The 27,105-nt window shown below is 40.6% G+C and overlaps 2 protein-coding genes across 2 annotated transcripts in view; both read right to left on the bottom strand.

The window, feature by feature from the left end:
* LOC308074677 (pleckstrin homology domain-containing family G member 3-like) overlaps positions 1 to 3,150 on the bottom strand; it is a 47,889-nt gene extending 44,739 nt beyond the window's left edge. The window contains exon 1 of the mRNA XM_080414184.1: positions 3,068 to 3,150. The gene's annotated coding sequence lies outside the window, so the exon portion shown is untranslated. The remainder of the gene's footprint in view (positions 1 to 3,067) is intronic.
* Positions 3,151 to 9,795: 6,645 nt separating this feature from the next.
* Positions 9,796 to 25,576, bottom strand: spint1a (serine peptidase inhibitor, Kunitz type 1 a). The gene is made up of 11 exons (XM_080414963.1): positions 25,491 to 25,576; positions 24,650 to 25,244; positions 22,468 to 22,625; positions 22,159 to 22,300; positions 16,258 to 16,425; positions 15,257 to 15,304; positions 13,603 to 13,731; positions 13,404 to 13,454; positions 12,769 to 12,939; positions 12,593 to 12,652; positions 9,796 to 11,694 (listed from the first exon to the last, which is right to left on the bottom strand). Exons 2-11 carry the CDS (start codon positions 25,140 to 25,142, stop codon positions 11,507 to 11,509), a joined length of 1,608 nt encoding a protein of 535 aa, XP_080271089.1. The 5' UTR covers positions 25,143 to 25,244; positions 25,491 to 25,576; the 3' UTR covers positions 9,796 to 11,506.
* Between the last annotated feature and the right edge of the window lie 1,529 nt (positions 25,577 to 27,105).

Here is a 27,105-nt window from a genome sequence, read left to right as displayed (position 1 = left end):
AGTTCCTCAATCACCGATGTTATTGTTGGTTGACAAATGCCTCTTACTTCCGACCTAGCAATTTGTAGGTCACTCTGCCCTGAATTGTTAATTGTAAATGTAAATGTATATTTTTTCCTCATGGTTTAAATAAAAGCACATTCATCTATGGCTGAGTAAACAGACTTGTCCAGAGAAGTTAGCTACTTAAGCCCTACTATAATATAATAATATGAACCCCACTCCTTTGGGGAATTTTTTGGCACTCTACTACATTTGCACATGTGAAATTTAACCCGTCCTAGCTATTAGGAGCGGTGGGCGCTACGGGGGTAGCACCCGGGGAGCAGTTAAAGGGTTAAGTGTCTTGCTCAGGGACACTTCACTTCAACACAGACCAGGGGCCGGGCCGTGAGACCTTCTGTTTCCTCTATCCATTCAGCTATGGCCGCTATACAGTTCATTGCACGGCGAATAGCAAAAATAGCCAATTTACCAGCTCACAATGAGTCCCATCTTGATGCGCTGTGAGCCATTTTGGCCAATTTCCACCTATAATGACTTGCCCAAAATTATTAGTGATGCCAGGTTTTAAGTGGTTAAAGATTTGTGAAAATGTCTTACTGCACGGACCCAGCAGAATATAGAAGAATAACGTTAAACATGTGGACAGAATTCAACCATTTCTAACTCATTATCCCTCATCTCCAGCTTGCTGAGCAATGGCAATTCCCAAAAATCCGTGTTTTCCTAAGGAGGAGAGGGAAGCAGCAAGGTTATGTTCAAAAGTCCTAAAGAAAACACCGCGATACAGGCTGACATTCATGTGGAGTGGTCGGCCACCTGTGCTGGAGCCAGCAGCCCCTTCCACCCAAAACGGAGAGCATTTTGTTTCCCACCACAGCTGATGATTACGTTAGCCGCAACATGAACCTCCCGTATGGGAACGGACCTCCTTAATAGATGACAGATGTTACAAGAGCCAATCTCCTGGTTGTTAAACTATAAAGACCTGCAATGCATCACTTCTCATGTGTCCCTATATCAGATGAGCAGATAAACTTTTCCTTGTTCCTCTAAACCGTCTGGATTAAAGCTGATCCAGGCGACAGTCTCTGAACTGTGAATTCCGACAGAGAGCTTTTGTTTCAAAACAACAACAAGCAGATGATTAAGGAGGACAGATGTTGGTCAAGCTATCAGACTCATGAAAACGCTGAGGAAATTGAGTCATCGCCACCACAAATGTGTGAAAAAAAGCCTCACCCCTGACACACACACACACACACGCACATGCGCGCGTGCAGTCGCTCACACACACATACACACAATTGTATTACTATACTTGTGAGGACATCAAGATTTTAGGACGGCAATTGTATAAATGCTATTTTCAACCCTACCCCCAGCATAAAGCCAGAGTTATACTTAGTTGCGCCAACGATCTTAAAAATAGCAGATCTTCAAGCTTATCCGCGACATGTTGTGAGCTTACAGATCAAGTTATCATAAATCATAAATCAAGTGTAAAAACTCCAACCTTAACCTGAATCTTTTCACTCGTCTCGTGGGTACATTCGTTTCTCACAAGAATAGTAACACAAGTACACACACAGGCATTGTTAAATGAGGTCCTTGGGGAGTGATGACTATCTGGATAGTTTTTCACCGTTGGTAGTCCATCAAGGAAGTGAAACCGTGAAGTGGGTCCTCTCCTCACTCACTGCTCTATGCAGACAGCAGAAAGTGAGAGTTGTGCTCCTGGGCAGACAGACATCATGCCACTCTGTCTCTGTCTCTCCAGGAAGGGTTACAGGGGGCACAGACAGGACAGGAAGGACATGACATCTTATGGCCAAATATATCCCAAGTGTGCTGCCAATCAACATTATTTGAATTTGAACCCTGAGAATTGTTATTCTCCTGCCAGTGTCTCCAGGAAAATTGCAAAACTGCTTTAAAAAAAAAACTAAACAAACAAACACAAAGAATATTATTGTGCAATGTGCAAGTTTTCTTTTTTTTCTTTATTAGCCACTAGCCAGAGGCTATGGCTATTCGGGGGACTTTGGCATGGAAATGTTTAGGAACCCCGGTTCTAGCCGACTCGTTAAGTCACCCACACTTTTAGAGAGAATCTCACACGCACACACAGAGACACGCACACAAATTACCAACGTTAACTTGAGTGGAAGCAGCTGATGAACCGTTAAATAGGAGTTAAAAATACCCAAGAGAAATTGTGCTCTCCATCTCTCTCTCACACACACACCACATGACATTGTCTTTGCCCATGCATGCATGCATGCACCGTCTACCCCAACAAGACCCGGTGGGGTAATTCGTGGAAAATACGACCGACGCCTCGCGGGACATCTTCCAACTACACATGGTGGTGTGGCATTTCGTCAGGACCCCATCAGTCAGCAGGGACCCTCTGAAAGTGCGAAATAAAAGAAAGCCAACATGCGAATGGCAGGCAGAGGTCCGAGGGTCTGGAGACAGAGAGCCTTTATTATTTCAACATCGGGGGCCATGTTTATACTGCATGACCTCCTTCGTACCCTCTTACCCCTGAACTACCCCAGTAGAAAATACCCTCTGACAAACAGCCTTTCTCTTGGTGCCTTCTTTCCCACATTACTCCTGCAGTTTGTCCCTGACATTGGGGCCTTTTTAAGTGACTAACAGCTTCTCATTCACTGGGGAAAACAATAAACCAGCCGCTCTCTCTCCGTTTCAATCAAATCCACACGGCCCCTTAGAATAGCACTGCCCAAAACCTGTGACACTTCCCACAAGACAAGACAACAACGTATGAGTTTAGTCATTTTATCCTCACAATTGCATTTTCTACCTAGATGGGGCGATCTTAAGCAGTCCTTTCCTGTCTGGATACCAGAGAGCTGTGAAGACAAACAGAGCCGTACCCGCATAGTGCACACGTACGTACGTGCACCCCGGTCAAAACGGTCCTAATGGCAGTATAATTATTTCCCGCTGTGGCAGAGAACGCAGGGTAATTTTCACCTCACCACCAACGACCTGCAGCCATAGATTTAAGACTACGGCATGTCGGAATGCATACCTGGCAAGTGAAAATCGCCACCATAATTGAGTAACGACAAGTGAAGGCTTCACCGTCCAATAGAATGTGCGCGGTAAAGAACGAGTGGCTGAGTGGTCCTCCATTATCTGCTGAAATGTGAGGAGGGGAAAGGAGATGGAGGCTGGTTTAAAATTAGAGGGCAAATTTTCAGAAATAGATCTGGCGCGTGTCCACTTAAAAGGTGCATTACGTGGCGTTTGCCTTCATGTCAAGTTTGAGGCTCGTCTGTCAACATTGTCTTAGAGGAACAAACACTCACTCTGACCTCCATAGAGGCTCTAGAGTGCACAAACATAACCCCTTAAACCCCATTTTCCACAATAGCAAAAAATACCCGACACATACAAGTGTCACACGTGTCACAGTGCGACACATTGTGAGCATGTAGATCAGCTATTTTTGCAATTCTTTTAACATTAATTGCAGATGTTTGCCCATAATGACATGCCCGAAATAGGGACACCAGGTTGAATGTGGTTAAGTGTGTACACATTAAAGCAGAAACTCTAACAAAACCAATGTCTTTCCAGCTTTGTTTATCTTTGATGTTGACCTCTAACCCTGCCAGTGTAATCCTAGCTGTAACTTGTAAAAAGTTGTAACTTCAGGGTCACGTGTGCAAAGTCACATGAGGGAATTTCTTCTTCTTTTTTTCTTTTTTTTACATTGGTGGATGCTGAGATCCCTGTGCTTTGATGCTGCGGTCAATAGAAATGTCATGATGTATTCTGAATTGCAATATATTTTTTAAAAAAATTACATTATTCCTTCATACAAAATTACAGGCAAACTAACAATTTGCAACCACATTTTTTTCAACCCATTAAAACTGGGAGAGCATCTGTGTCATTTTAGATTTTTGCGTTGGCTATTCAAAAAGTAGCAGATATACAAGCTCACATACATCTGCTATTTTTGAAAAATCTTGAAAGTGTGAGAACTACTGATTTAGAAGGCCTCAGGTCTTAATGGGTTAAACACTGGCCCTTTAGGCCATTTGCCAATCTAAAAGATAGCACGTTTCTGAATGTATCTGCAGGTGCAATTATTGAATTCAAGTGCTTGGGACACTCCATGCAGTCTGCAGCCAAGACAGAGTCTGTCTGCTGTACAACAACTACAGTGAGACTGGGAGCAGACTGGCAGAGGAGTTGCAGCATACCAAAGACCACACTGTAAAAAACATGTGTTTATTTAACTCTGAGAGTCTACACATGGACCCGTTGCAGCGTTAAGTTAACACTCCGGATTTCACTGTGTAGTGTGAAGCAGTAAGTGTGCCAACTCTGCGTCGCTCGCCTCTCTCGCAGAGCCAAGACACAATTGAGCCGCTTCCTCCTCCACCCAGACCACCTGGAAGAGAGCGGTGTTCCATCTGGGAAGGTTTGACTGAACTGCACTTAAGAATGTAATTGTCTGAAAATGTCAACTGATGATCTAGATATTATCGTCTGAAGGGTCAAAATGACGGGCTTAGGCGTTATTGTCCGAAGGGTCAAATTATGGACTTAGGTGTTATTGTCTGACGGGTCAAATGATGAAATTAGTGCAGTCGACTGACTGCACCAATTGTTTCTCAATGGATTGGGAAATTCACTGACCAAGGAACAGCCTAAATTTAGAGCATTACCCTTTCTAGCGGGTATGCTCATCAGAAAATAAACATAGGTCTGCTATGTGAAGTATGGGGGGGGGGGGGAGAAGAAGATGGCACATCCAAAATGGGAAATGGCAAAAGATTCAAGTTGCATCACATAGTGTCAAAACAGCACATGTTATGTATGTCTCGCATGTACAGTCTGCTCTCCAAGCTCAACCAGGAGAACTTGACTCCCTCAAAGTCAGCAGATGCCAGTGCAGCTGATCAAAGTTCACTCAACAGAGAGTGTTTTCTTTCAGAGAACAAACATCACTTATCAGCCTGAAACTCATGGCCCTGCCAGAGACTCTTTTAACCCCCGTGATGACTTTAAAAGACAACTATGAGAGGGAATGTGGGGTGTTTTTTTTTTTGTTCCTAAAAAGAACATCTGAAATCTGCACCCAAGGTACCAGCCACTGGCAGCCAGCCAGGCATGCAATGCAAATGACCACAAAGCACAGCAACAGGGCTGTTGAGAGAGAGGTGGTCCTGGGAATGAGGTGGTCCCAGCCAGGGAATGAGGTGGTCCCAGCCAGGGAATGAGAAGAACGCACAAGGATGGGAACTCTGAAAGGAGTCCCATGGGCTCAATGACAACAATGTCAATTAGAAATGGAGATGTATCATGTGACATCTTTAAACCTCTATCCATCACAGATGTTTTCTTTCACTTTTCTCGTTTTCTTTGACATGTGAACAGATGTGGAGACAGTGGGTCAATTCAACCGATTTCATTTCACCACTAAACTAATCCACACGCGCTTAAGCAGCGATTAGAACTGTGCAAAGTGAGAGAACTGAGTTAAAAGTACATAATGTAGTTAAACACTCCCCCCCCCCCCCCCAAAAAAAAAAAAACAGTCTTAACCAGTAGTTCTCAAAGGGGGTCCGCGGACCCCCAGGGGTCATTTGGGGGGGAGGGGGGCTCCAGGGGGTCCCCAGCTAAATGTGTTAATACAGCACCACAATCATTTGAACCACTTTATCCGTTTATATGTTGGCGATTCAAAAAATAGCAGATTTACAAGCTCAAAGCGCGTCACTTCGTGCCGCGCTGCAAGCTTGTACATCTGCTATTTTTGGGGATTTTTTTTTTAAGATATTGAAAGTGTTTGGAAGATTTTTTTTGTACACAAATCTTCTCTTCGATCTGGGCCTCAGATCGAAGAGAAGATTTGTGTACAAAAAAAATGTGGGGGTTCTGGGGGTCCCTATAGCTGGCACCAAACATTTTCAGATGGGGGTCTGCGGCCAACTATATACATTTGGGGGGGTCCTGGACCTTGACACGAAAAAGTTTGGGAACTACTGTTTTCTACTGTTGAAGAAAACCCCCCCAAACATCATCATATAAATACACTTTCTTTTAGTTCACAGCAGAAGCGCACTAACTTACCTAAAATCCCCAAGATCCCGTCCCCCCCCGTTCCCAAAGATCTCACACAGTATAGTTTAGTTCTTCTTCTTCTTGTTGTAGGTCCGTCTGGTCAAACAGATTGAGCTTTTACTCCGTTAAGTTGCTTCATTAGTTTCACATAGTTGTTGTAAAGTCTCCCCAGACACGCAGATCTCACACTGGATAATATCATCAGCTTCGTAGGTAGCGTTCCAGAACATCCGCACGCACGCAACGCTTGAGCACAAGTGAAGTGATGGACAAAGACCGCCTACTTCTGAGGAGGACGCGCAGCCCTGTGCGCACCAGAGCCAATGTAGCCTTTAGTGTTGTTAGATTGGATTGGATACCAGTGGTGGAAAAAGTATACTCACATTTGTTACTTAAGTATTAAAGTATCAATGCTGCAATGTAGAAATACTCTGTTACAAGTAAAAGTCCGGAAAGAAAAAATGTACTAGAGTAAAAGTACAAAAGTATTGGTATCACAATGTACTTAAAGTAGGCCTACCAAAAGTAGAAAGTACTCATTGTGCAGAATATCCCATTTCACAACTTTTGTAAAATAAAAAAAGCAAATCTACAAGCTTGTAGATCTGCTATTTTAAAATGGCCAAAATATATATTGGGCTGAAGTGGTTAATGTATGTTTTGTAATAATAATCCAAATCTACACAGGAACTATAACTAAAGTTTTCAAATAATTGTGCTGGAGTAAAAGTATTAATTTGCCTCGCTCTGAGATGTAGTGGAGTAGAAGTAAAAGTGCTGCAAATTGAAAATACTCCAGTAAAGTAAAAAAATCCTCAAAATTGTACTTAAGTACAGTACTTGAGTACATGTAGTTACTTTACACCACTGTTGGATACTATCCAATGATAGTAAGCTACTGTCAGTGGTGGAAGAAGTACTCAGATAGTGTACTTAAGTAAAAGTAGCAATACCACAATATAAAAATACTCTGTTTTACAAGTAAAAGGCCTGTGTTCAAAATGTTACTTGACTAAAAGTACCAAAAGTTCATTTACTAAAATATTTGAAAATAGCAGATCTACAAGCTCACAGCATGTTGCGATTATAAAATAGGGCTAAAGTGGTTAATGTATGTTTTATAATGTAATAATAATTGTAGTGGAGTAAAGTATAATATTTGCCTCTGAGATGTAGTGGAGTAAGAGTACTGAAAACTGTACTTGTAAGTACTTGAGTACATTTACGTAGTTACTTTCCACCACTGCCTAGTGGCTACTATTACAATTTGAATTGCAACAAGTAGGCTAGTCAACACGCAATACACATCATAACAATACATCTATTTATATAAATAGGCTATTCACACTAATTGGCTACAGGCAGCAGGCATAATAAAGGTTGCAATCAGCTTTTTGATTTATTGAACACTTTATTAGTCAGAAATGTAAACAGCACGTGGTACAGTCAGACATTAAGGCTAAAAGGATAACACAAAAAGTCCTGGGGATTTAATTGTTTCCATTGTGGTCCGTCCTATGTAGCCTATTCAATTCATCAATGCAAGAGCCCATCAGTCCTTTGTTAATGTGTGTGCAATAGAAACAAACGAGTCATTGCCACTGCCCACATATTGGTCAAAAACCTAACAGCCGTGGGAGCAAATCACAAAATAGGGTTAGTTAGGGTATGTCTGATTTGGTCCTTCTAGGACAGTGGTTCTCAAACTTTTTCATGTCAAGGACCCCCCAAATGATATGTATTTGGCCGCGGACCCCCATCTCCAAATATGTTGTTCCAGGGACCCCCAGAAGCAAAGATTTGAGTTACAAATGTTGGCTTTAAAAATATATATATTTAAAGATTTACAACAACAAAAAAATCAAAATTTTTCAAAAATAGCAGATCTACAAGCTCATAGCGCGGCACTTATGAGCTTGTATATCTGCTTATTTGAATAGCCAAAGTATAAAAGGTTAAAATTATTGTGATGCTATATTAACACATTTTGCTGGGGACCCCCTGGAACCCCCCCAAGGACCCCTGGGGGTCCACGGACCCCACTTTGAGAACCAATGTTCTAGGAAAAGTGTTGTAGGCTATTGCTACAGCTTCACTGCTTGTAGGAGTTAAAAGGCATTATTGATAATTTAGTGCCAATTGGTCTTTTGGTAAAGTTTAACAATATTTCCCAGCCTATAGGCCCATTTTGCTAACCATGCGGTTGCCAAACCAATCAAGCAACAATGAATCAATCAATTAAAACAAAACAATAATTGCAATGAAAGTTAAACTGAATAAAACATGTTCGAACCCCTTTAAACTTTCTCGAGAAAAGATGTCTCCTATTGGCTATCTGCAGATGGAGTGTGTTGGCATCAAAAGTCATTTTGTCATCAGGATGAATGGCTTTCTGTCCTTAAAGAATGTTTCGGCTAAAGTCTATAAGCATCTCTTTTGTTTTAGACACAGAGTTACAATTATGACTCATAAGTCATCACACTATTTGATGACATGGTCCAGATTGGACCATGATTGATGGCTCACCTCATGTCAGTCTCCTGGAGGAGACTGACAATCACCAAATCATCAGTAAACTTAATTGAGATTTTATTCATCTTGATCAAACTGCGGCAGTCATTGGTTTACTTTACTTCTCCAGTACAATTGCTTTGCAAAGTTTGCCATTTTGTCCTGTTTTTCTGACATTCAGTAAAACATTTACATGGGATGCAATATCCTAAACTTGTTTATTTATTCATGTATTTTAACGTGCTCTCCTTTGAGCACACACAACCTGACAGGCTTGTGAACCAACGTAACAAATTGTCATTCTACCCAATTGTACATTTATGAGGGGCAGGTCAGTTAAAAGGGCAACTCACAAAAAGCTTGAGTGAATCAATTGGGTTGATGCTAATTTATGACTTGCTGATTGAATAGGAAAGGATGCCTTTGCTCTACGCCCTGCCTCTGTCTTTTGTGATCATCTCAAGTGATGGAGAGAACAATATGCTCGTCTGTTTGGTGGAATTATGCATGTAAGGACCACATAATATTGAGGTCTGAAAGACTGTCCTGCTGCAGTAGCCTACAAAATCTCGCATAGATGTCTGCTAGGCTGCGCCTAAAACACATAGAAAATTGACGCTTTTCACAGATGTGTGCCATATCAATCGTTTTACTAATTTTATATACTGAGTGTAAGATAACTGAAAATCTAGACAGCCTTGAATTCATGGCGTCTATTTTCGGTCATGTGGCTGCATGCATTTCTAGTGCAGAGGTAGTAAACCTATGTCTCCCTCTGCTGGTAACAAATGGGAATGTCAGTGTTCTGTTTTCATTTGGTTGGTGCCCCTGAATGAATGAATGAAGACTTGTCTGATACTTTGTTACTTGTCCATTGATTTCGTTTAGTTTTCTGAGAAAGGGAAATAGCATGTTCATTATGTTCATTTTCCAAACATAAATCATGGATTGATTTTTTTTTTTAATCAGAGGTTGCATTCTTCATACATTGATGCAAAGCTAATTCATGTCTACATGATGATAAACTTACTCAGGTTTTGCCTTTCTGATTGAGCTATAAAACATTTAAAACATACTGTGGGGCAAGGGCCAAACTCACTACTAGCTATATCTATATTATCACTTATTGTACTAGGTACAATGTAACACTTGATGGAAAAACACACATTCAGTGAATATTCTTTTTATTTAGCAGTCCTCATGGAACATAAAAACACTATGTACAAAGGCGTAAATGCTTCAAATGTTAAGATGACATCTTAATAAAGGAATCATTTACCCGTCTTATGTTGCGAGTCTAACTGTTCAACATATTTCATTAAAAATAAACATCCAAACTAAAATACTTCCTCAAAATTCAAACACTATGTACACAATGCTCCAACAAGTCACATTCAAATGAGTAATAAAATGTGATAGAAACCAAACTGCGTGAAAAGTGACAGTAGCAAGACATTGGGAAGTTAAAACTGAAAACAACCTTACATTTAAGTATTTAAACACTTTATTCTAAGTGACCAAATAACCAGTTTTTTTTTCTTTAGTAAAAATGTACACAGACTTTGGGGTTAAATAGATATTCTGTAGCATTTACAAGATCCCTAGTGTCAACTAACACTTACTGTGTAGAACACATTCTAACCCCATTGTGGTGTGATTCTGCTATGAAGCTGAAAATACACTCATCGCACGGACTGCTTATATGTACACATAATGCAACTGAAAAATAAAGTAGTTATGTTCACAAATACAAACTCAATGCAGGTACATAATAAGTGAACACAGGCATCCAGTGGCATTTCACTGTAACCACGTAAGCCCGTATTAAAATAATATCAAACATTTTCAAAACAATTGTATCTTCTTCACTTTTTTCCCCCTTATATTACAGAAATAGTGGGTCTACACACTCACACAATGCGTTGCGATGCGACACATTGTATGCTTGTAGATCTATCCATTTTCAAAAACTTTCTTTTTTATTTTTATGATCGCCTGTAATGACATCACCAAAATAGGGAAGCCAGGGTTAAAGTGGTTATAATAAATGACCATATCATCCTTTTTGACATGCGGCAGTCTATGGAAGAATGGACCTATCTTACAAAAGTGAGAACATCAACATCAGAACATTATTTTGATGATGTTAAGTTTTGTGTTATTTTGCTTCAATATATTTTTTAGAGGCATCAGACTACAATAAGAGAAATTATATAAGAAATCCTAATAAAGTAAGAGTGACAAAGGACCCAATTGTCAAAAAGGATCGTATGGCGTCCCTTCACACACATGCCATTACCCTGAGTACTGAGTTATTGACCAACAACACTTCTGACAGACCACTGTGATGAGATCGGTGCCATTCCACAGTTTTTGAGGATTCCAAAAGCGTACACGCTGGTTTAAAAACAGCTTTGTGTTAAAATTATAAAGCAGATCAGAACCGTCTTTCCCCTTTAGCTAACTCCACGAAACCATCTGTCATTTTAGATTTTAGCGTTGGCTAAATAAAGCCAAAGCTCAAGCTTTTTTAAGATAAAAAAAAAAATTGTTCAAACATAGCAGATATACAAGCTCACAGCACGTCACTTAGAGCCACGCTGCGAGCTTGTACATCTGCTATTTTTGAACATTTTTGAAAAATCTTGAACGTTTTTGAATCACGAAAAAGTTTAGAAACTACCGATTTAGAAGGTATTTGTAGGATCGGCCTCAGGTCTTAATGGGCTAACCTTCAAATATGAGAGGTGAACATTGTTGTCTTTTTCCCCACCCTGGAATCCGTTACCGAGATATTGAGTTCATACGACACCCTTAACTGAGAGCGTTCAGAGGTCAGGGGTTAAGGGCCATGGAGGCGATGGGAGGGAGGGAGGGGTCAGATGGGCTTGGTGGTGCTGTTGTAGACCAGGTGCTCCGTGTCCTCCGTGGTGGTGACCTGGGAGCCGTTCATGGCCACTCGCTGGTGCTGCGGCTGCCTCTTCTTTCCCTTCAGGTAGCAGTAGGCCAAAACACAGAGCAGGATGAGGATCGCCAGTCCCAGGACAGCGGCTGCCACTATGATACCTGACGGAAAAAAACAAAACATATTTTGATCAACGCAGTCATACATACAGTATATACATGTATGATGTACAATGATGCATTGGCCGCTGCTGTTCATTGGAACAATGCGTCAGCATGGTTGCCATATTGGCAGGGGCTAGCCGCACCTTCTAATGCACGGCTAGCATTAGGAGGCATACATACAATAGACGCTTCTATTGGAGCAGCAGGTCTCTCCACAGTTCAAATCACCATAACATGCTGAATTCTCAAACGATTTTCAAGCACTTTGGTTTGTTACAAATGCCAGACATTTAGTTAATGGACACTTGGTTAAAATAATAATAAGAAAAATTCATACCAAAACACTATATTTTATGTAGATAGCAACAGTAATGGTTCAGCACACGGTGGCACTTTAGTTTGCACGGATTGGTCATGTACTGCCACATTAGCCCTTGGGCTGGTCACAGTTATCACTCATCAGTTATCACCCTCTCAGTCCTCACCCAGGGCAAATAAAAGAAGGTTTTTTTATAGATGAAAACCCACCTCAGGCCAACTAAAAGTCTATATTATTGTCAACATCAAAACTAAAAGTAAGGGAGTAATTGTGTCATTAAGTACGTATGTTTAGTAAAAACTTAAATTGGTGGTTTGGTTAGCAAAAAATTTCAAGTTTAGATGGACAACTGCAGATCAATATACCATCTGCTGCATTCAGTGCCTCAATGCAATGTGAAAAAGGAGGACTGGTTCCATAGCAGTACCTCTGACCAACAATGACCCACAGCACGTAAAAGCTCATGGAGCAGAAAATGACTTTTAAAAGAGTCATTGTTAAGATGTCACTTAAAGAAAACCATTATAGAGACAATAGCCTCATTTTCCAGAGTTATGATGTCATGAAATGAATTACCCAGCTCACTGCTAGACTCTTGGCGTTCAAACTCCTCCTTTCTTGCAAATATGTCCTTTTCTAAAAATCAAGGATATAAAAACGAATTAGATTCAGGAAATTCAACTTCAGTCACATACCAAACAAATGTCATTTGTAATTTCACAGATTTTTATGACGTCTAGAAGTCAACCCACGTGTTACTCCTCTACAGATTTTCAGACATGACGCCTCGTCCTCAAATCGGTTCTCGTTGCCTCTGCAGCCTCCGTAGTTGAAGCGGAAGCATTTTAGATCAATGGGGTTGTAGTACCACTTCGTCACACTGTCCCTGCAGCCACCTGTGTGTGGCGGATCTGTGCAGCGAACTGTTGGGAAGAGAAACATTTAAACTACTTTCAACCTGGTGTCCCTATTTTGGCTTATATGCTTAATTTATACATGTTGCACAGCAAAAACAGCAGATCATAAGCTCACAACACATTGCAGCTTGCTGTGAGCTCGTAGATCTATTATTTGCGTCATATGATGATGTCAGACTTAAGTGGTTACGTTCATCTCTTATTTATACAGCCAAGGAAGGAACATTGGAGCGCCACACAACACTAAAATGTACATTCATACACCGTACATAAATACATACATGCTAAAGAAGGATGGGGATGATTAAGGCAAAAAAAATGCTAAGGATAATAAATGTCAAAGGTTTGGACTTTAATCTATCCAAAGATTTTGCATTTATAACTTCACCTCGGTCTGTCAGTCGAAGTGATTAGACAATCATAAATAGTACAGATATTTCAATCTTAAAGAAGAACATTTTCAAATTCACCTTTCTGCTCGTCCACTGGAATTTGCAGCAGAATTCTGAAGTTGGTGTTCACTGATGAAGGCATGAGAAACAGAAAGTTAGGTTAGACAAGTCTTTCAAGGAAACATTTTCATCACTATCACACAAACCATCGCAGCATCTACGATAGCAGAGTGAACCAGTATGAAAATGAAGCTTAGTTTGCATAGAAACTGCTCACAGTCTTGGCACTTTGCCTCGTCTGAACCGTCGCCACATTGTTGGACCTGGTCACACTCCAGACTCTTGTCCAGACAGCAGCTGTTGGCGCAGGTGAACTGTTCTGCAGTGCATGGAGTCCCACATAGTTCTGTAACACAGAAACAGTGTTGTGGATGGTTATGATTAGGGGCACAACAGTTAATGAAACGAATTAATTTAATCGATTACAAAAAAAAGAATCCACAATTTAATATCGATTAACCCATTAAGACCGGGAACACATCTGTGTAACCACTTAATTATTTTATACTTTGGCTATTCAAAATTAGCAGATATACAAGCTCAAAGCGCAGTACTGAGTGCTGCTCTATGAGCTTGTAGATCTGCTATTTTTGAAAAATCTTGAAAATGTGTGCAAATCTTTGAATATATATTTTTTTCACTCAAATCTTTGCTTCAGGGGGTCCCTGCAACAAAATATTTTGAGATGGGTCCGGGGGTCCGCGGCCAAATACATATAATTTTGGGGGTCTTTGACATGAAAAAGTTTTTCAGTTTTTCAGAAAACTGTCAGGATTTAGAAGACATTTGTAGAATCGGCCTCAGGTCTTAAAGGGTTAATAATCTATCCCTATTTTGGGCATGTAATGTTTTTAATGTTTAAAAAGAAAATGTAAAAAAATATAAATAATAATGAAACAAGCTACAAGCTTATAGAGCTGTTATTTTCACTATTGTTTCACAACACTTGTGCAACAAAGTATAAAATAACACTTCAATAGTTGCAGCCCTACAAGGTGGAACTTTTGTCAATTTAGCACATTCCATACACATATTTAAAGCCACAATCTGGGACTTAAAACATTTTAACCAATAACTGAATATTGTATGATAATACAATATAACTAGTACATCTGCAGTGGCAGGAGCCTGTCTCCCTACACTTCCATTGAAGACATTTAGACCTTGGCGTCCGGATACAATGTCAATTAAGTTAATGTAAAGGGGATGGGCGCATTTATAAGCCTTCATTAAGTGGAGAGAGAGACAGGAAATGCGTCAAGAGAGTAGGGCAATGATATTCAGCAAAAGGTCTCGCCAGCAGGGAATCAAACCAGGCACGGCCCCCTCTGATCAGGGCATTCTGTGACTAGGGTTAGGATCCAATTTCAACGATTCCCTCTTAACAGTCTCTGATTCCTTAACGGTTCCCTTTAACGATTCCTATATATTAAAAAATATATATTTAATTTAGACTTTCATTACATTTTTTGGATAAAGACAAATTCAATCATACATACGGTATCACATACATATTATTGTAGTGGTTCTCAAAGTGAGGTCTAGGGACCCCCTGGGTTACTTAAGGGGGTTCCAAATGGACCCTTGCGGGTCTGTAACTCTGAGAGTGTACAAATGGAACCAAATGGACCCTTACGGGTCAATTTGGTTCCATTTGTACACTCTCAGAGTTATGGCGGTCCTTGAAATTAAAACGTTTGAGAACCACTGACGGTGTAATAAACCGGTTCCGGAAACAGTTCCAAATGTGATGGAACCGATTCCGGTTCCTCACCGGATCCCAGCCCCATCCGTGACCATTATGCCCGCCAACCACTCGGCCGCCCTGATCAACATTTGCATGCAATCATTTACCAACAGCCACCACCTACCTTTGCCTGCAGGTACCAATCCTCTTCCAGTTTTCTCACCTCCTTTTTCTGAAACAGAACACAGCACAACATCAAATAAAGTTCTTTACTCAGCAGTTCTAAATTTACCGTCTCCATTATGAATACATATTCTATAAAAACAGGAATATACTGCAGAGACATTTTTATCCCGACTTGTCCAGCTATTGGTTGATTCACTGTAATATCAGTGACGTAGGATTTTAAGATGCTACCACTGCTACATCCATTATAATTCACTCTGGATGAGAACATAAGCACAAATGGAAACTATAAAATGTACTGTAGAAAATGACCCTAAATGCTAAACTGTTGTGGTTTAACATTAGCCCCTCCCATAGATAATCAAACAGATACATTTTTGTCAAAGAAATACTTAGAAACGTGTAAACCTGACTTCAAACTACAATATGCCCATAACCAGTGGTGGAAAGTAACTAAGTACATGTATTCAAGAACTGTACTTAAGTACAATTTTGAGGTACTTTTACTTTACTGGACTAATTCTAATTTTCTATACCTTTACTTCTACTCCACTACATCTCAAGAGACAAATATTGTACTTGTACTCCACTACAATTATTTGAAAACTTTAGTTACTAGTTACTTTGTAGATTTTGATTATTATTACAAAACATACATTAACCACTTTGAAAGGCCACAATTTGAAAATAGCAGATCTACAAGCTCACAGCTTGTAGATCAACCATTTTCAAATATTTGTATACATTTTAGAGATAATGATAACTTGTGAAATGGGACATTTTAACCCTAACCCTAACTTTTGTACTCTTACTCAAGTAAATTTTGAATACCAGACTTTTACTTGTAGTAGAGTAGAGTGTTTCTACAGTGCAGTATTGATACTTTTACATAAGTAAAAAAATGTGAGTACTTTTTCCCACCACTGCCCATAACAAAGTCCAAGAAGATGAGAGAGAGAGAGAGAGAGTGAGTCAAGGTGTTGTTGGTGGATGACGTACCGGAGCCAGAGCAGGCGGTGACACACTCTTGGTTGGACAGGTAGTTGTTGCGGTTGGGTCTGCAGCCTCCGAAGTTGAACTGCTCACACTTCTCTGAGGCAGCGTTGTAATGCCACCGAGGGAAGGAACCGCGACACGGTCCAATCTTCTTTGGTGCCATACAGTGGTCTGAGGGGAGGAACAACATCACATTCACATTTCTGGTGGTGGACCATATTATAGTGCAGTGGTTCTCAACCACCAGGGGGGGGGGGCTTTTAAGACCTTTTTAATACCAAAAAAAAAAAAGAGAGTAACCAACAAACTATACTATAAAAAACTGTGTGTGGGGGGGGGGGGGGGTCAGTATAACAGAACCACTGTTATAGTGTATTATCTCATACATGTCACGCTCCCATCAACAATCTTGCATTTATTCTAAGTCTGAGAGTCTAGCGACAAAGTCACCAATAAACTTATCTCTAATTGCATTGACTTTTTAAGTATTTTTGGGAGTTTAGTTTAGCTTACAAAAAGTAGTCTTAAGTAATTAGTAGTGTGAATTCAAATGGGTAAAGCGCTAAAATACACACAAAATAAAAGTGTATGGATATTCTTGGAAATTCCCCTTTAGCAGACTGAACCACACATAGGCTAGATATTGTACTTGAGTAAACTTAAGGCTGCAAACAACACAGATTATTGTGACCTGTCCTAGACATTAATAATAATTTAGCTGGTTAGAACAATTTTATTTTGTCATAGTATGAGCTGAATCACAAGCACTTTAGAAACCAGACTACTTTTGACTAGTCCAAAAATAGATCCGTCTAATGTTTGATAGCAGGTTGTGTGACGTTGTGGCACTTCAGCTTGTCCCCATGTGGTGACAGACACACATGGTTGCACAAGGAAGTGGTGTCTCTCTTGAGTAACACTGACGTGTTTATAGACGAACCAGTTATGCTGCCATGATGTGGTTGTTGATGATGATGCGTGTTGGCAAGAAGCACTATTGTGTTTTATCTGAGTCAGTCAATGATAATGAAAATAGTAAAAGCAACCACAAAGCTGCACTGTATTTTTCACAGTTTGCGTATTGTATGTTGGCGACCCCAAGTGGCAGAGAGAGTTATCCGTTTTGATACATGTGCCACTGGTCGTAGCAGACCACTAGGGGTGTGCCGATACACTAATTTCACCAAACGATACGATACGATATTTGGCTCACAACTTCGATACGATTTCGATACGATACGATACGCACTTTTTTTATTATGAAAAATATATGGGGGAGAAAAAAAGCAAATGCAAACAAATAATTCTGTTTTTGCATTATTCAGATATGCGAACTTGTAGCTTTTCAGCTACAATAGCCGTTTTGAATCAAAATAGGGCAATAGTGTGATACCTGACCCGAAAAAAAAACATGTTGTCACCCTTTTCACCTCGGGGCTGTTTGCATGCCTGATTATTATTATTGTAAAAAAAAAAAAAAAAAAAAAAAAGGTTTTTTTTTTTTTTGAAAACGATATTTTTTTTTTCTCAAAACGATACATATCGTCACGAAAACGTATCGCGATATATCGCGGGACGATATATCGGCACACCCCTACAGACCACTGAATATCATTGCAATAAATGTAAAGCATTTCAACCATGGGTGATTTTTCTTTGCTTCAATTCCTTATGATTTAGATCGCAAAAGATATTCGTTTTAAAATCTTGCATAGTTCAGCATTAAAAGCAAAAATGTTGACTATAAAAGCTAAAAGCTACTTTAGGGTCTGCTCATTAGATTCGATATAAAAGATGGAGTGGCAGCTACACAAGAAAAAAATATATAAATAAAACAACACTCAGGATATTAATAGGGCTGGTATGACTGAATTAAAGAGAAGCCTCTCATTCATTAAGCATGGAGCTGTTGGGTATGTAGCCTCAAGCCCCTAAAATGTGCACGTAAGTAATGTATTTAGGTGCAAATTTACAGAGACCGACATCTGGGGTCACTGCTGTGCCTTTGGCCTGTTCCATTGAATCACATTCCTAACACCACTCAGGCTTGTTAATGGCTAACTGAACCCAATGAATGGTTAAAAGTCTTTCTTCCTTTTCCCCAGACTACTAGATGGGCTTTCAGTCAACCAGCAACATCTAAAAGGATGGGCCTGACGTATTCAGAATACAGGATAGAAGATCATTGTTATGTGTATTAATCAGTGTTGAAGACTATCATGACAGTGACTACAGTCCTTGTGTTTGTGAAACCCGAGCTGAAACCAGACCAACAGGTTTTGTGGAGTCAGGGGTGGAGAGAGGGACTGGGAGCATGGCAGGGCGGAAAGACGGAAGAGAATCACAACCGCTGCTTCTAGTGAAACACAACTGGCAGGTCTAACAAAGAACGTCATGTTTTTCCTGGGAATTCCATCTCCATCCATTTTATTCCATGGAGTGCCTACTGCATAACAACGTCAGAGCCTCAGTAAAAAGCATGATTCTGCTTTCAGTTGGATAGACCAAACGAAGACAAAGACAAGCAAAATGACCAAATATGTCACAGTTTTGCAGTCAGTTGCCTCAACGCTTTCCTGCTCATAGTGAGATGGGTTTGTCTGGCATGTTACTGTAATAGTACGATTAATTTCCCAATCTTGATGGCATTTCGACTTTCAGTCCACGGGAAACAAATGGAGCAGGCTTTGACCTGTCTTATCAACACGGAAGGGCTTGTGTTCTTGTTGCGACAGATGCAAATGATACCGGAACAGTTAACCACACAAACCTTAGCATCCCTATTCTGGCCTGGGCATGTGAAAGTGAAAATTTGGTGAAAATTGTACATCCGCTATTTTCTGTAAAGACATGGTGTAGAGGCAAATATAGACCCCTGGGGACCCCGGTCAATGAAGTATATAGGGTTTAAGTGGTCTAAATGATATTTTAACACAAAGAGCGTACTGAAGAGGGGTTTTAAAGCCAAAACATCTGTGTTACATCATAATTCCACATCGTACTGAATAATATACATGATTTGGAGAGTTGAGAGTACAGACTTATACAACATTTACGATGCATGCATTAGATTTGTATCCATTTATGTAAATGACTGTATAACTAGCATCCATAGCTTCCTATCAGTCCAATCAATCAGGCTCTTGCAGACATCTTGTCCACATTCTGCAGAAGACATCTGTTAATCTGTACATTCAAATTTTATTCTAAATGTTTTTACTTGCCTTTTAACCTACTTATAGAAATGGGTGTGCTAACTTAACAGATACAACAGCCAAGTTAAAAACATCCTTCTTCATACAGTTCAAAAAGGTGGAAGGCAAAACAATATATATACATACTTTATTGAGCCCAGTGGGGAAACTCCTCCTTGCATTTCAAACCACTTAAACTATATATACTTAGTTGAGCGGAGTCCCCCCAGGGGTCGATACCAGAACCGCTCCTTTTTCCCCAGTCTACACCAAAATCACTTCACCAAAAATGGCTGATCTTCAAGCTCACATGTTGTTGCAACAGGACGCTAGCATACATGTGGTTGACCCATCCTAACTATTAGGAGCAGTGTGCACTGCAGCCAGCTCTAAGGCAGTGCCTTGCTCAAGGGCACGGACAGAAGTATGTTCCCAACATGCATGTCTATTGGTGTAGCAGGAAACCCACATGAATAAGGGCAGAATAAAGGCCTAGGACCTTCCTGGCCTACATCCACGCACTAAACTATTTTCAAACGTAGCGTCCATGCTACTCTGTTAGTAGCATGGACTGTGTTTTTGAGCACTTAAAACAGAGACATTTCAAAGCACTGCTGACCCCATTTTGGTGTGAAATCTTCTCATTGCACTTTTGAAAAAAATATTTCAATGTACAAGCTTTGTGTGACTAAAAGTACTGTTTCATGGATGTTGTTCTCAAATGGCTGTCCAATTTATGATCGCACAACACGTTCCTTGCATTGAATCCACCATTGTAACATTAAGCATCAACATGTTGTGCCTCTCTCTCTCTCCCTCTCTCTCTCTCACACACACACTTATTTCATGAGAAAATGGGTGAGACATGAGTCTGTTCTGATCTTACAGTGGCGACAATAGATTTAAATCAATTACCCTAATTGAATAGGCGTAGTCTAAATAAACAATACATAAATCTTCTGAGTTGGTGAGGCAACAGTGCTAACCACTGAGCCTCTGTGCAACCCCTAAACCAGTGGTTTCCAAACACTGGGTCGGGCCCCATGTTTGGGTCCCGGACCCATCTTATGGGTCACCACTCACGAGTAAATACCGTAAGTAAATAAAATAAATCTACAGAATTGCATACATTTTTGAAAGAAATCAAAGAATTTCCATAAATGTAAAAAACTTTAAGTAGAGAAAATAGCAGATCTACAAGCTCAACGCGTTGTGAGCTTGTAGATTGGCTATTTTCACTAGTTTGTGTCCCGGGGAGACATCAAATTTCTCTTTGGGGTCTTGTTTGGGGACCTCTGCCCTAAACCCTTCTAAATGGGCTGTCCCATACACACGTCATTACACTGCATCTTAAACTGACAGATAAGACAAGACATATGGGTATCATTGTTCTCTCACCATAAACTAAGCAGGTGACTCTTCAGAAATGTCACCAAATACCAAATAAACATGACTCATGTTTGTACTTGGCAGTGAGTCAGTATGAGTCCACAGCCGAAGCAGAACTACCCCCCATAGAAATCATTATCAAATACTTTCTTTCTATCCATATTTACCTTCTTTTCTATCCATAAATACCTTCTTTCTATTCGTATTTCTGTTCTGTATCTCTAAGTAAATAAAGTCCTTTTGCACACCTTTGTAGAAAGGAACAAACAGCCAACATAGAAAAGAGGAAAAAGTCCTGCACTCTGTCTTCACTTACAGCTAAATGTATTTGAAGAAGCAATGTTTTGGTCAAATGAACTTCATCGTATCCTGTGAGTCTAGACAGTGTGCAGAACCGTTTCCTCTTCTCTACATCTTGTATCTATAAAATGCTTAAAAAAAGAGAACTTCAGAAACGACAGACCAGGTGAAATGCAGGTGCTGTTGTATGGTTTTCAGATGACATGACAGACTGATGTTTCTCACCCAGCAAACAAACAAACAGGTTAAAGTAATCTTGTCAGAATCACTCCTACTTGACAGTACAACTGTAGAACTGTGTGTTTTCTTTCACTTAAAGGGGTATTTCACTTTAAAACTACTCTGGCTTTTTGGTCCCCTTTAGTTCTTGTTGAGGTATATACACATTAGCAATTAAGTGAATTTTGGCCCCATCATTTACCGATCCAAACTATTAGGAGCAGTCAGTGCCCTTAACTGTTAGGGAACGGTTAGGGGTTAAGTGTCTCGCTCAGGACACTTAGGGCCCCATCTTGCTGTTTACCAAAAATAGCTGATCTCCAAGCTCACATCTTCACATGTGGTTGACTCATCCAAACTATTAGGAGCAGTGTGCACTGCAGCCAGCTCTAAGGCCCCCTTAGAGTTGGCTAAAAGAATTGTTCAAATCGGCTATTCATATTTTAAAATGTTTTTCAAGATAGCAAAATATGGCTAATAAGTTAAGGGATAAGGGGTAAGGCGGTGTGCAAGATAGGGCCCTTAGCGTCAGGACACTTTGACACAGACTGGGCAAACCGAGACCTTTCTCATTCATACTATGGCTGCCCCATAATATCGGTAATATCACGCTGTGGTCGTAGCGTTGAGAATTAATTTAAATGCAGTTTTATGTCATTATAATTTTGTAACAGACATTTTTAATACCGATATTAAATATCGATATGCTGGCTGGCTATTGGCTCACTCAGATTCCTAATAAATCTACATTGGTCCTAGAAAACCAACAATCAATCCCCTAGGGCCTAGAGTAGCTACTCACCATCAGACTGTTCAGGCGTTAGGACCAAGACTGTGATCTGAGTTGAATCCGATTGGCCGCTGGAATCAGTGACAGTCAACTTGAACTTGTACACTCCAGAGGTCAAATTGGACACGATGACTTGGTCATCAAAGTTGGTCGTCTGTGTGGCACGGAAAGAAACGCCTTCATAAAACAGTACAAACCACCAGGATTTGAACAAAGTCACAAAAGTATTACAGTCACAAAACAAACAAAACACATGCACACAAAGGGCTATGGCTGTATTTTACACCATAATTCCTCTGACTTCACTGTGTCTTTGCCCACCTCCACGACAGCGAAAGGGTTTCCAGACACTTGCTGCCACAGGAAGGACACTATCTTGTGGTCGTCTTTGCTCTGGATGCCATTGAGCGTCACGCTGTCCTGAGGCTGCACCACCTGGTCCTGGCCGCCGTTGGCCTCGGGCGGTTGGTCATTCGCATCTGGAACGACACCACAACGGGTTCAATGTACATAACAAACGCACGGGCGACAAAATGAGGAGAAAGAGGTTGTCAGTAGGGTTGGGATCCGGAGCCGGAGGGAATCGGATGCAACATTGAGGAACCGGTTCCCAACATTGAGGAACCGGTTCCTACATTTGGAACCGTTTCCGGAACCGGGTTTTATCACACTGTAAGAGCTGGCATGTGGACTTAACGTCTGCTATACAATTACTAGTGATGTGCAGGTCGGGTTTTTTCATGACCCGCCCCGCCCCAACCCACCACGGAACCCATCCCGCCTCAACCCGCCCCGCGAACCCATATATACATCTATGGCTCAACCCGCCCGCGACCCGCGGTGGGAATATATATATATATATTATATAGCGCTCTTTTAAGTACCCAAAGTCGCTTTAAATGTCTACAGTAGCACAACATCGTCATGGGCTAAATAAACAAGCATGTTGTTCAAAATAGGGGTTGTTTTTTTTTGAGCGTGTGAGAGCGGCTGACCCGCTCACCCGCAGCCCGCATAATTGCCTCTGAAAACCTGACTCGACCCACCCAGCCGCGGGTAGACCCGCGGGTTACGGGTCGGCCCGCTCATCACTATCAATTACAATACCGGTGGTTCTCAAACTTTTACATTTCAAGGACCACCATAACTCTGAGTGTACAAATGGAACCATTTGGTTCCATTTGTACACTCTCAGAGTTACAGACCTGTTGGGCCCCCCATAGGAATCGTTAAAGGGAACCTTTAAGGAAATCTGACCGTTAAAATCCTAAAGGATCCCAAGCCTAGTTGTCAGATAGGAATCAATTGTGGCTACAAGCAGTCGTTTGACATTTTCAGCCAACACGAGAGCACCGTTTTCAAATCAGGTTCATCATGTGGCTGAAATGTTTTGTGTCTATTCAGCATTCACCGTGTTGTCGGTACCAGAGGCAAAACACTAGGCTTGGAGGAGCCACCAGCTCTCACAGGATATGTGTTTGTATAGAGAAAACAGAAACCTAAGCCTGTGACAGGACGGAGCCATAATGAAATCTGTGCATGTGCCAACATGCAGCGAGGGAGCATTCTCCCATCCGCCAGGGGCCTAAATAACAACAGATTAGAAGCCTGACTTTGAACCACCCATGCCGCAAAACAATCACTTTATACTTGGGTCACACACACTCACACTACAAAACGGAGGTCTAATTGCTCATGAGTAAATGGCTAAAATAAAATCATTCAGTAGGCCTTTTAAACACTACAATATAAAACTCTTGAGAAGCGTACAAATGGAACCAAGTGGAACTTGCAGGTCCATTAGGTTCCATTTGTACGCTCTCAGGAGGATACAGGAATTGTGGACACCTAAACAGTTTGGGCACCTCAATGTTAAATTGGCTATTTTAACCCATTAAAACCGGGAAAGCATCCGTTTCATTTAGAATTTTAGCTATAGATATATATATATAGCAACATATGTTTTTCAAAAAACTCTAAGGATTTAGAACAGTGGTTCTCAAGAATAGCAGATCTACAAGCTCACAGCGCATCACTTCATGCCGCGCTGCAAGCTTGTACATCTGTGTTTTTGAATAATTGTGCTTTTTAAACACAAATCTTCTCTTCTGGGCGGGGGTCCCTGGCACAAAAATGTTCAGATGGGGGGCCAAATACATTGTGGGGGTCCTTTGCACAAAAAGGTTTGAGTACCACTGATTCAATGAGAAGGCATTTGTAGAATCTGCCTAAAAAAAGGGTTTTAAATGAACAATAAGGACATCATTATATGTGTATATATGTATAAGATTATTGTCCTCAGCCAGGTGACTGTCATACACAGAGTCAAGGATGTAGCTGATGGAGCCCTTCTTCTAAGGTCTAGTTTCTAAGGTCTAAAATAAATCATCCCTTCTACTTGGGTCTAGTTTCTAAGGTCTAGGTCTAATTCATCCCTTCTTCTAAGATCTAGTTGCAGGTCTAAATCGTGGGGTTTTTTAAATCAAACAATAAGGACATTTACTGTGTATATGATTCGCGTCCTCTGCCAGGTGACTGTCATACACGGTGTCCAGGATGTAGCTGATGTATCCCTTCTTCCTGACGAATCTGCAGGCGTATTTGCCGTTGTAGAGGCAGTCGAAGAGGTAGCAGGACCTGACGGTGGTGGTCTCCGTCATCTCCTCCCCCGGCGGCGGACCGCCGCTGCCCTCCATGAAGGCCACGTTGCAGCGGGGGTCCAGGCAGCAGGCGCGCACGCAGTCCCTGTAGCGCCCGACCCCCGGCTTGGCGATGAACGTCGCCCCGGCCTTCACCGACTCGTCGGCGTCCAGGATGAAGTCCTCCCGGCCCCGCTTGAACTTGGCCAGACACTGCTCCCCGAAGCCCTCCTGGAGGTCCTGGCCGTGCGTCGAGGCGCACAGCAGACCGAACAACAACAACAACACCACCTGGAGACGGAGAAGACCGCCGAACCCAAACAGTCCACTTTTTTTTGGGACCTGGAGGAGAGTCATTGTTGTAGAATTTTATTTAAAAACTCCAAAAATAAATAAATTAAAATTAAATTAAAAAAAAAGAATCCTCCACACCCACAGATAAATCCGATCTTGGTTGACCTGTTGGGAAGAGAGATGGCTGTTTCAGTTAGATGGAATGTTATTATAAATAACACTACTACAGAGAGAGGCTGGTCTAGGCCGCTAGTCTCACAGTCTAGTTGCGCTTTTCTTTTCTCCTCAAATCATTACTGAAGGTGAAGTGGAAGAAACGTTCAATTTATGGTCTTTTCACAGAGGTTGTATTCCTTCCCGTTTGATCTCCGACAAGGAAAAGGGAGCCTTAATTATCCAGAAAACACTTACCGGTTTGTTTCTTCTACGCAAAAACCGAGCCGAATCTTTCCATTATTCTCACTCAGGTGAGTCACTCCTTTACCTGCGAAAAGAAACACAGGAAGTGAAATAGTACTCCGGTCAGTCACTGAGGAGGCGTGTAGAGACGACACTCCCTCCCAACGACACTCATTACGACACAACAGTATCGACAGTGGGTGGAAAGTAACTGAGTACATTTACTCAAGTACTGTACTTATAAGCAGTGGTGGAAAAAGTACTCAAATTCTTTACTTAAGTAAAAGTACCAATACTGCAAAATAAAAATACTCTGTTACAAGTAAAAGTCCAGAATTAAAAATGTACTTGAGTAAAAGTACAAAAGTATTGGTATCAAAATGTACTTAAAGTACCAAAAGTAAAAGTACAAAAATATTTGAAAATAGCAGATCTACAAGCTCACAACGCGTCGCAGCGCGACGCGTTGTGAGCTTGTAGATCGGCTATTTTCAAATAGCCTCTGTATAAAATAGCGCTAAAGTGGTTAATGTATGTTTCATAATATCATAATTTATATCTGAAAAGTAACTAGTAACTAAAGTTACAGAGTAAAAGTACAATATTTGCCTCTGAGATGTAGTGGAGTAGAAGTAAAAGTATTGGAAATTGGAAATACTCAAGTAAAGTACAAATACCTCAAAATTGTACTTAAGTACAGTACTTAAGTAAATGTACTTAGTTACTTTCCACCACTGCTTATAAGTACAATTTTCAGGTATTTTTTTTTTACTTTGCTGGAGTATTCCCAATCTTCAGTACTTTTACTTCTACTCCACTGCATCTCAGAGGCAAATATTATACTGTTACTGTATTACTGTGTTAAATATTATACTGTCACAATGCGTTGCACGCATTGTGAGCTTGTAGATCTGCTATTTTTAATATATTTATATGTGTATTTTTTATACATTTTATACATTTGACACCTTGTGAAATCATGGGACATTCTGCATAATGAGTACTTTCTACTTTTGGTACTTTAGGTACATTTTGATGCCAATACCTTTGTACTTTTACTCAAGTACATTTTTTATTCCAGACTTTTACTTGTAACAGAGTATACAAGTACTACATTGCAGTATTGATACTTTTACTTAAGTAAGAAATGTGAGCACTTTTTGATTTTCCACCACTTCACGTGACTCATTTAAAAGACTTACAGAAGATTACATTTTGTACTGGCCCACTCAAAGAAAGTGCTGTCATGAAATAATCTAAAGAGGTAAAATGAAAATGCCTAGCTATGCCTTTTAGTTGTATGGGCTATGCTATGCATCAAACTGTTATAAAATAGGTCATGTATAAGCAATCACAGTTCATAGCATTATATTTGCTGCATACTTTTGATTGGGGGATGGCTGAGAAATGTATAGAATTATAGAAGGAAGTTGATTATAGATTAATGTGCTGCCCAGACGATCTTCATTTTAATCCACAAGAGGGCAGTATATTCACATAATATTTAAAGGACGACTTCACCCCCTTTCAACCTTATCCTCATACAATTGGTCCTCAGTAATGCTCATTGTAAGATGATAACATTTTCATTTTTTTCTCCTACTTGGTCTGTGTCTCATAGGAGGGC

The sequence above is a fragment of the Gymnoscopelus braueri genome, assembly GCF_963280865.1.
Source record: "Gymnoscopelus braueri genome assembly, chromosome: 19".
Lineage (NCBI taxonomy): Eukaryota > Metazoa > Chordata > Actinopteri > Myctophiformes > Myctophidae > Gymnoscopelus > Gymnoscopelus braueri.
Note: the sequence above shows the minus strand (reverse complement) of the source record. Positions and strands in the feature narration are given on the sequence as shown.

What these genes read in the sequence shown, in the direction of transcription:
- spint1a (XM_080414963.1), bottom strand. Translation starts at nt 25,142, where the DNA reads ATGACTCTCCTCCAGGTCCCAAAAAAAAGTGGACTGTTTGGGTTCGGC. An exon ending in TCCAGTGGACGAGCAGAAAG is followed by an intron (nt 12,940 to 13,403) that starts GTGAATTTGAAA and finishes TCTTCCCAACAG; the next exon opens with TTCGCTGCACAGATCCGCCA. An exon ending in AATCTGTAGAGGAGTAACAC is followed by an intron (nt 12,653 to 12,768) that starts GTGGGTTGACTT and finishes CTTGATTTTTAG; the next exon opens with AAAAGGACATATTTGCAAGA.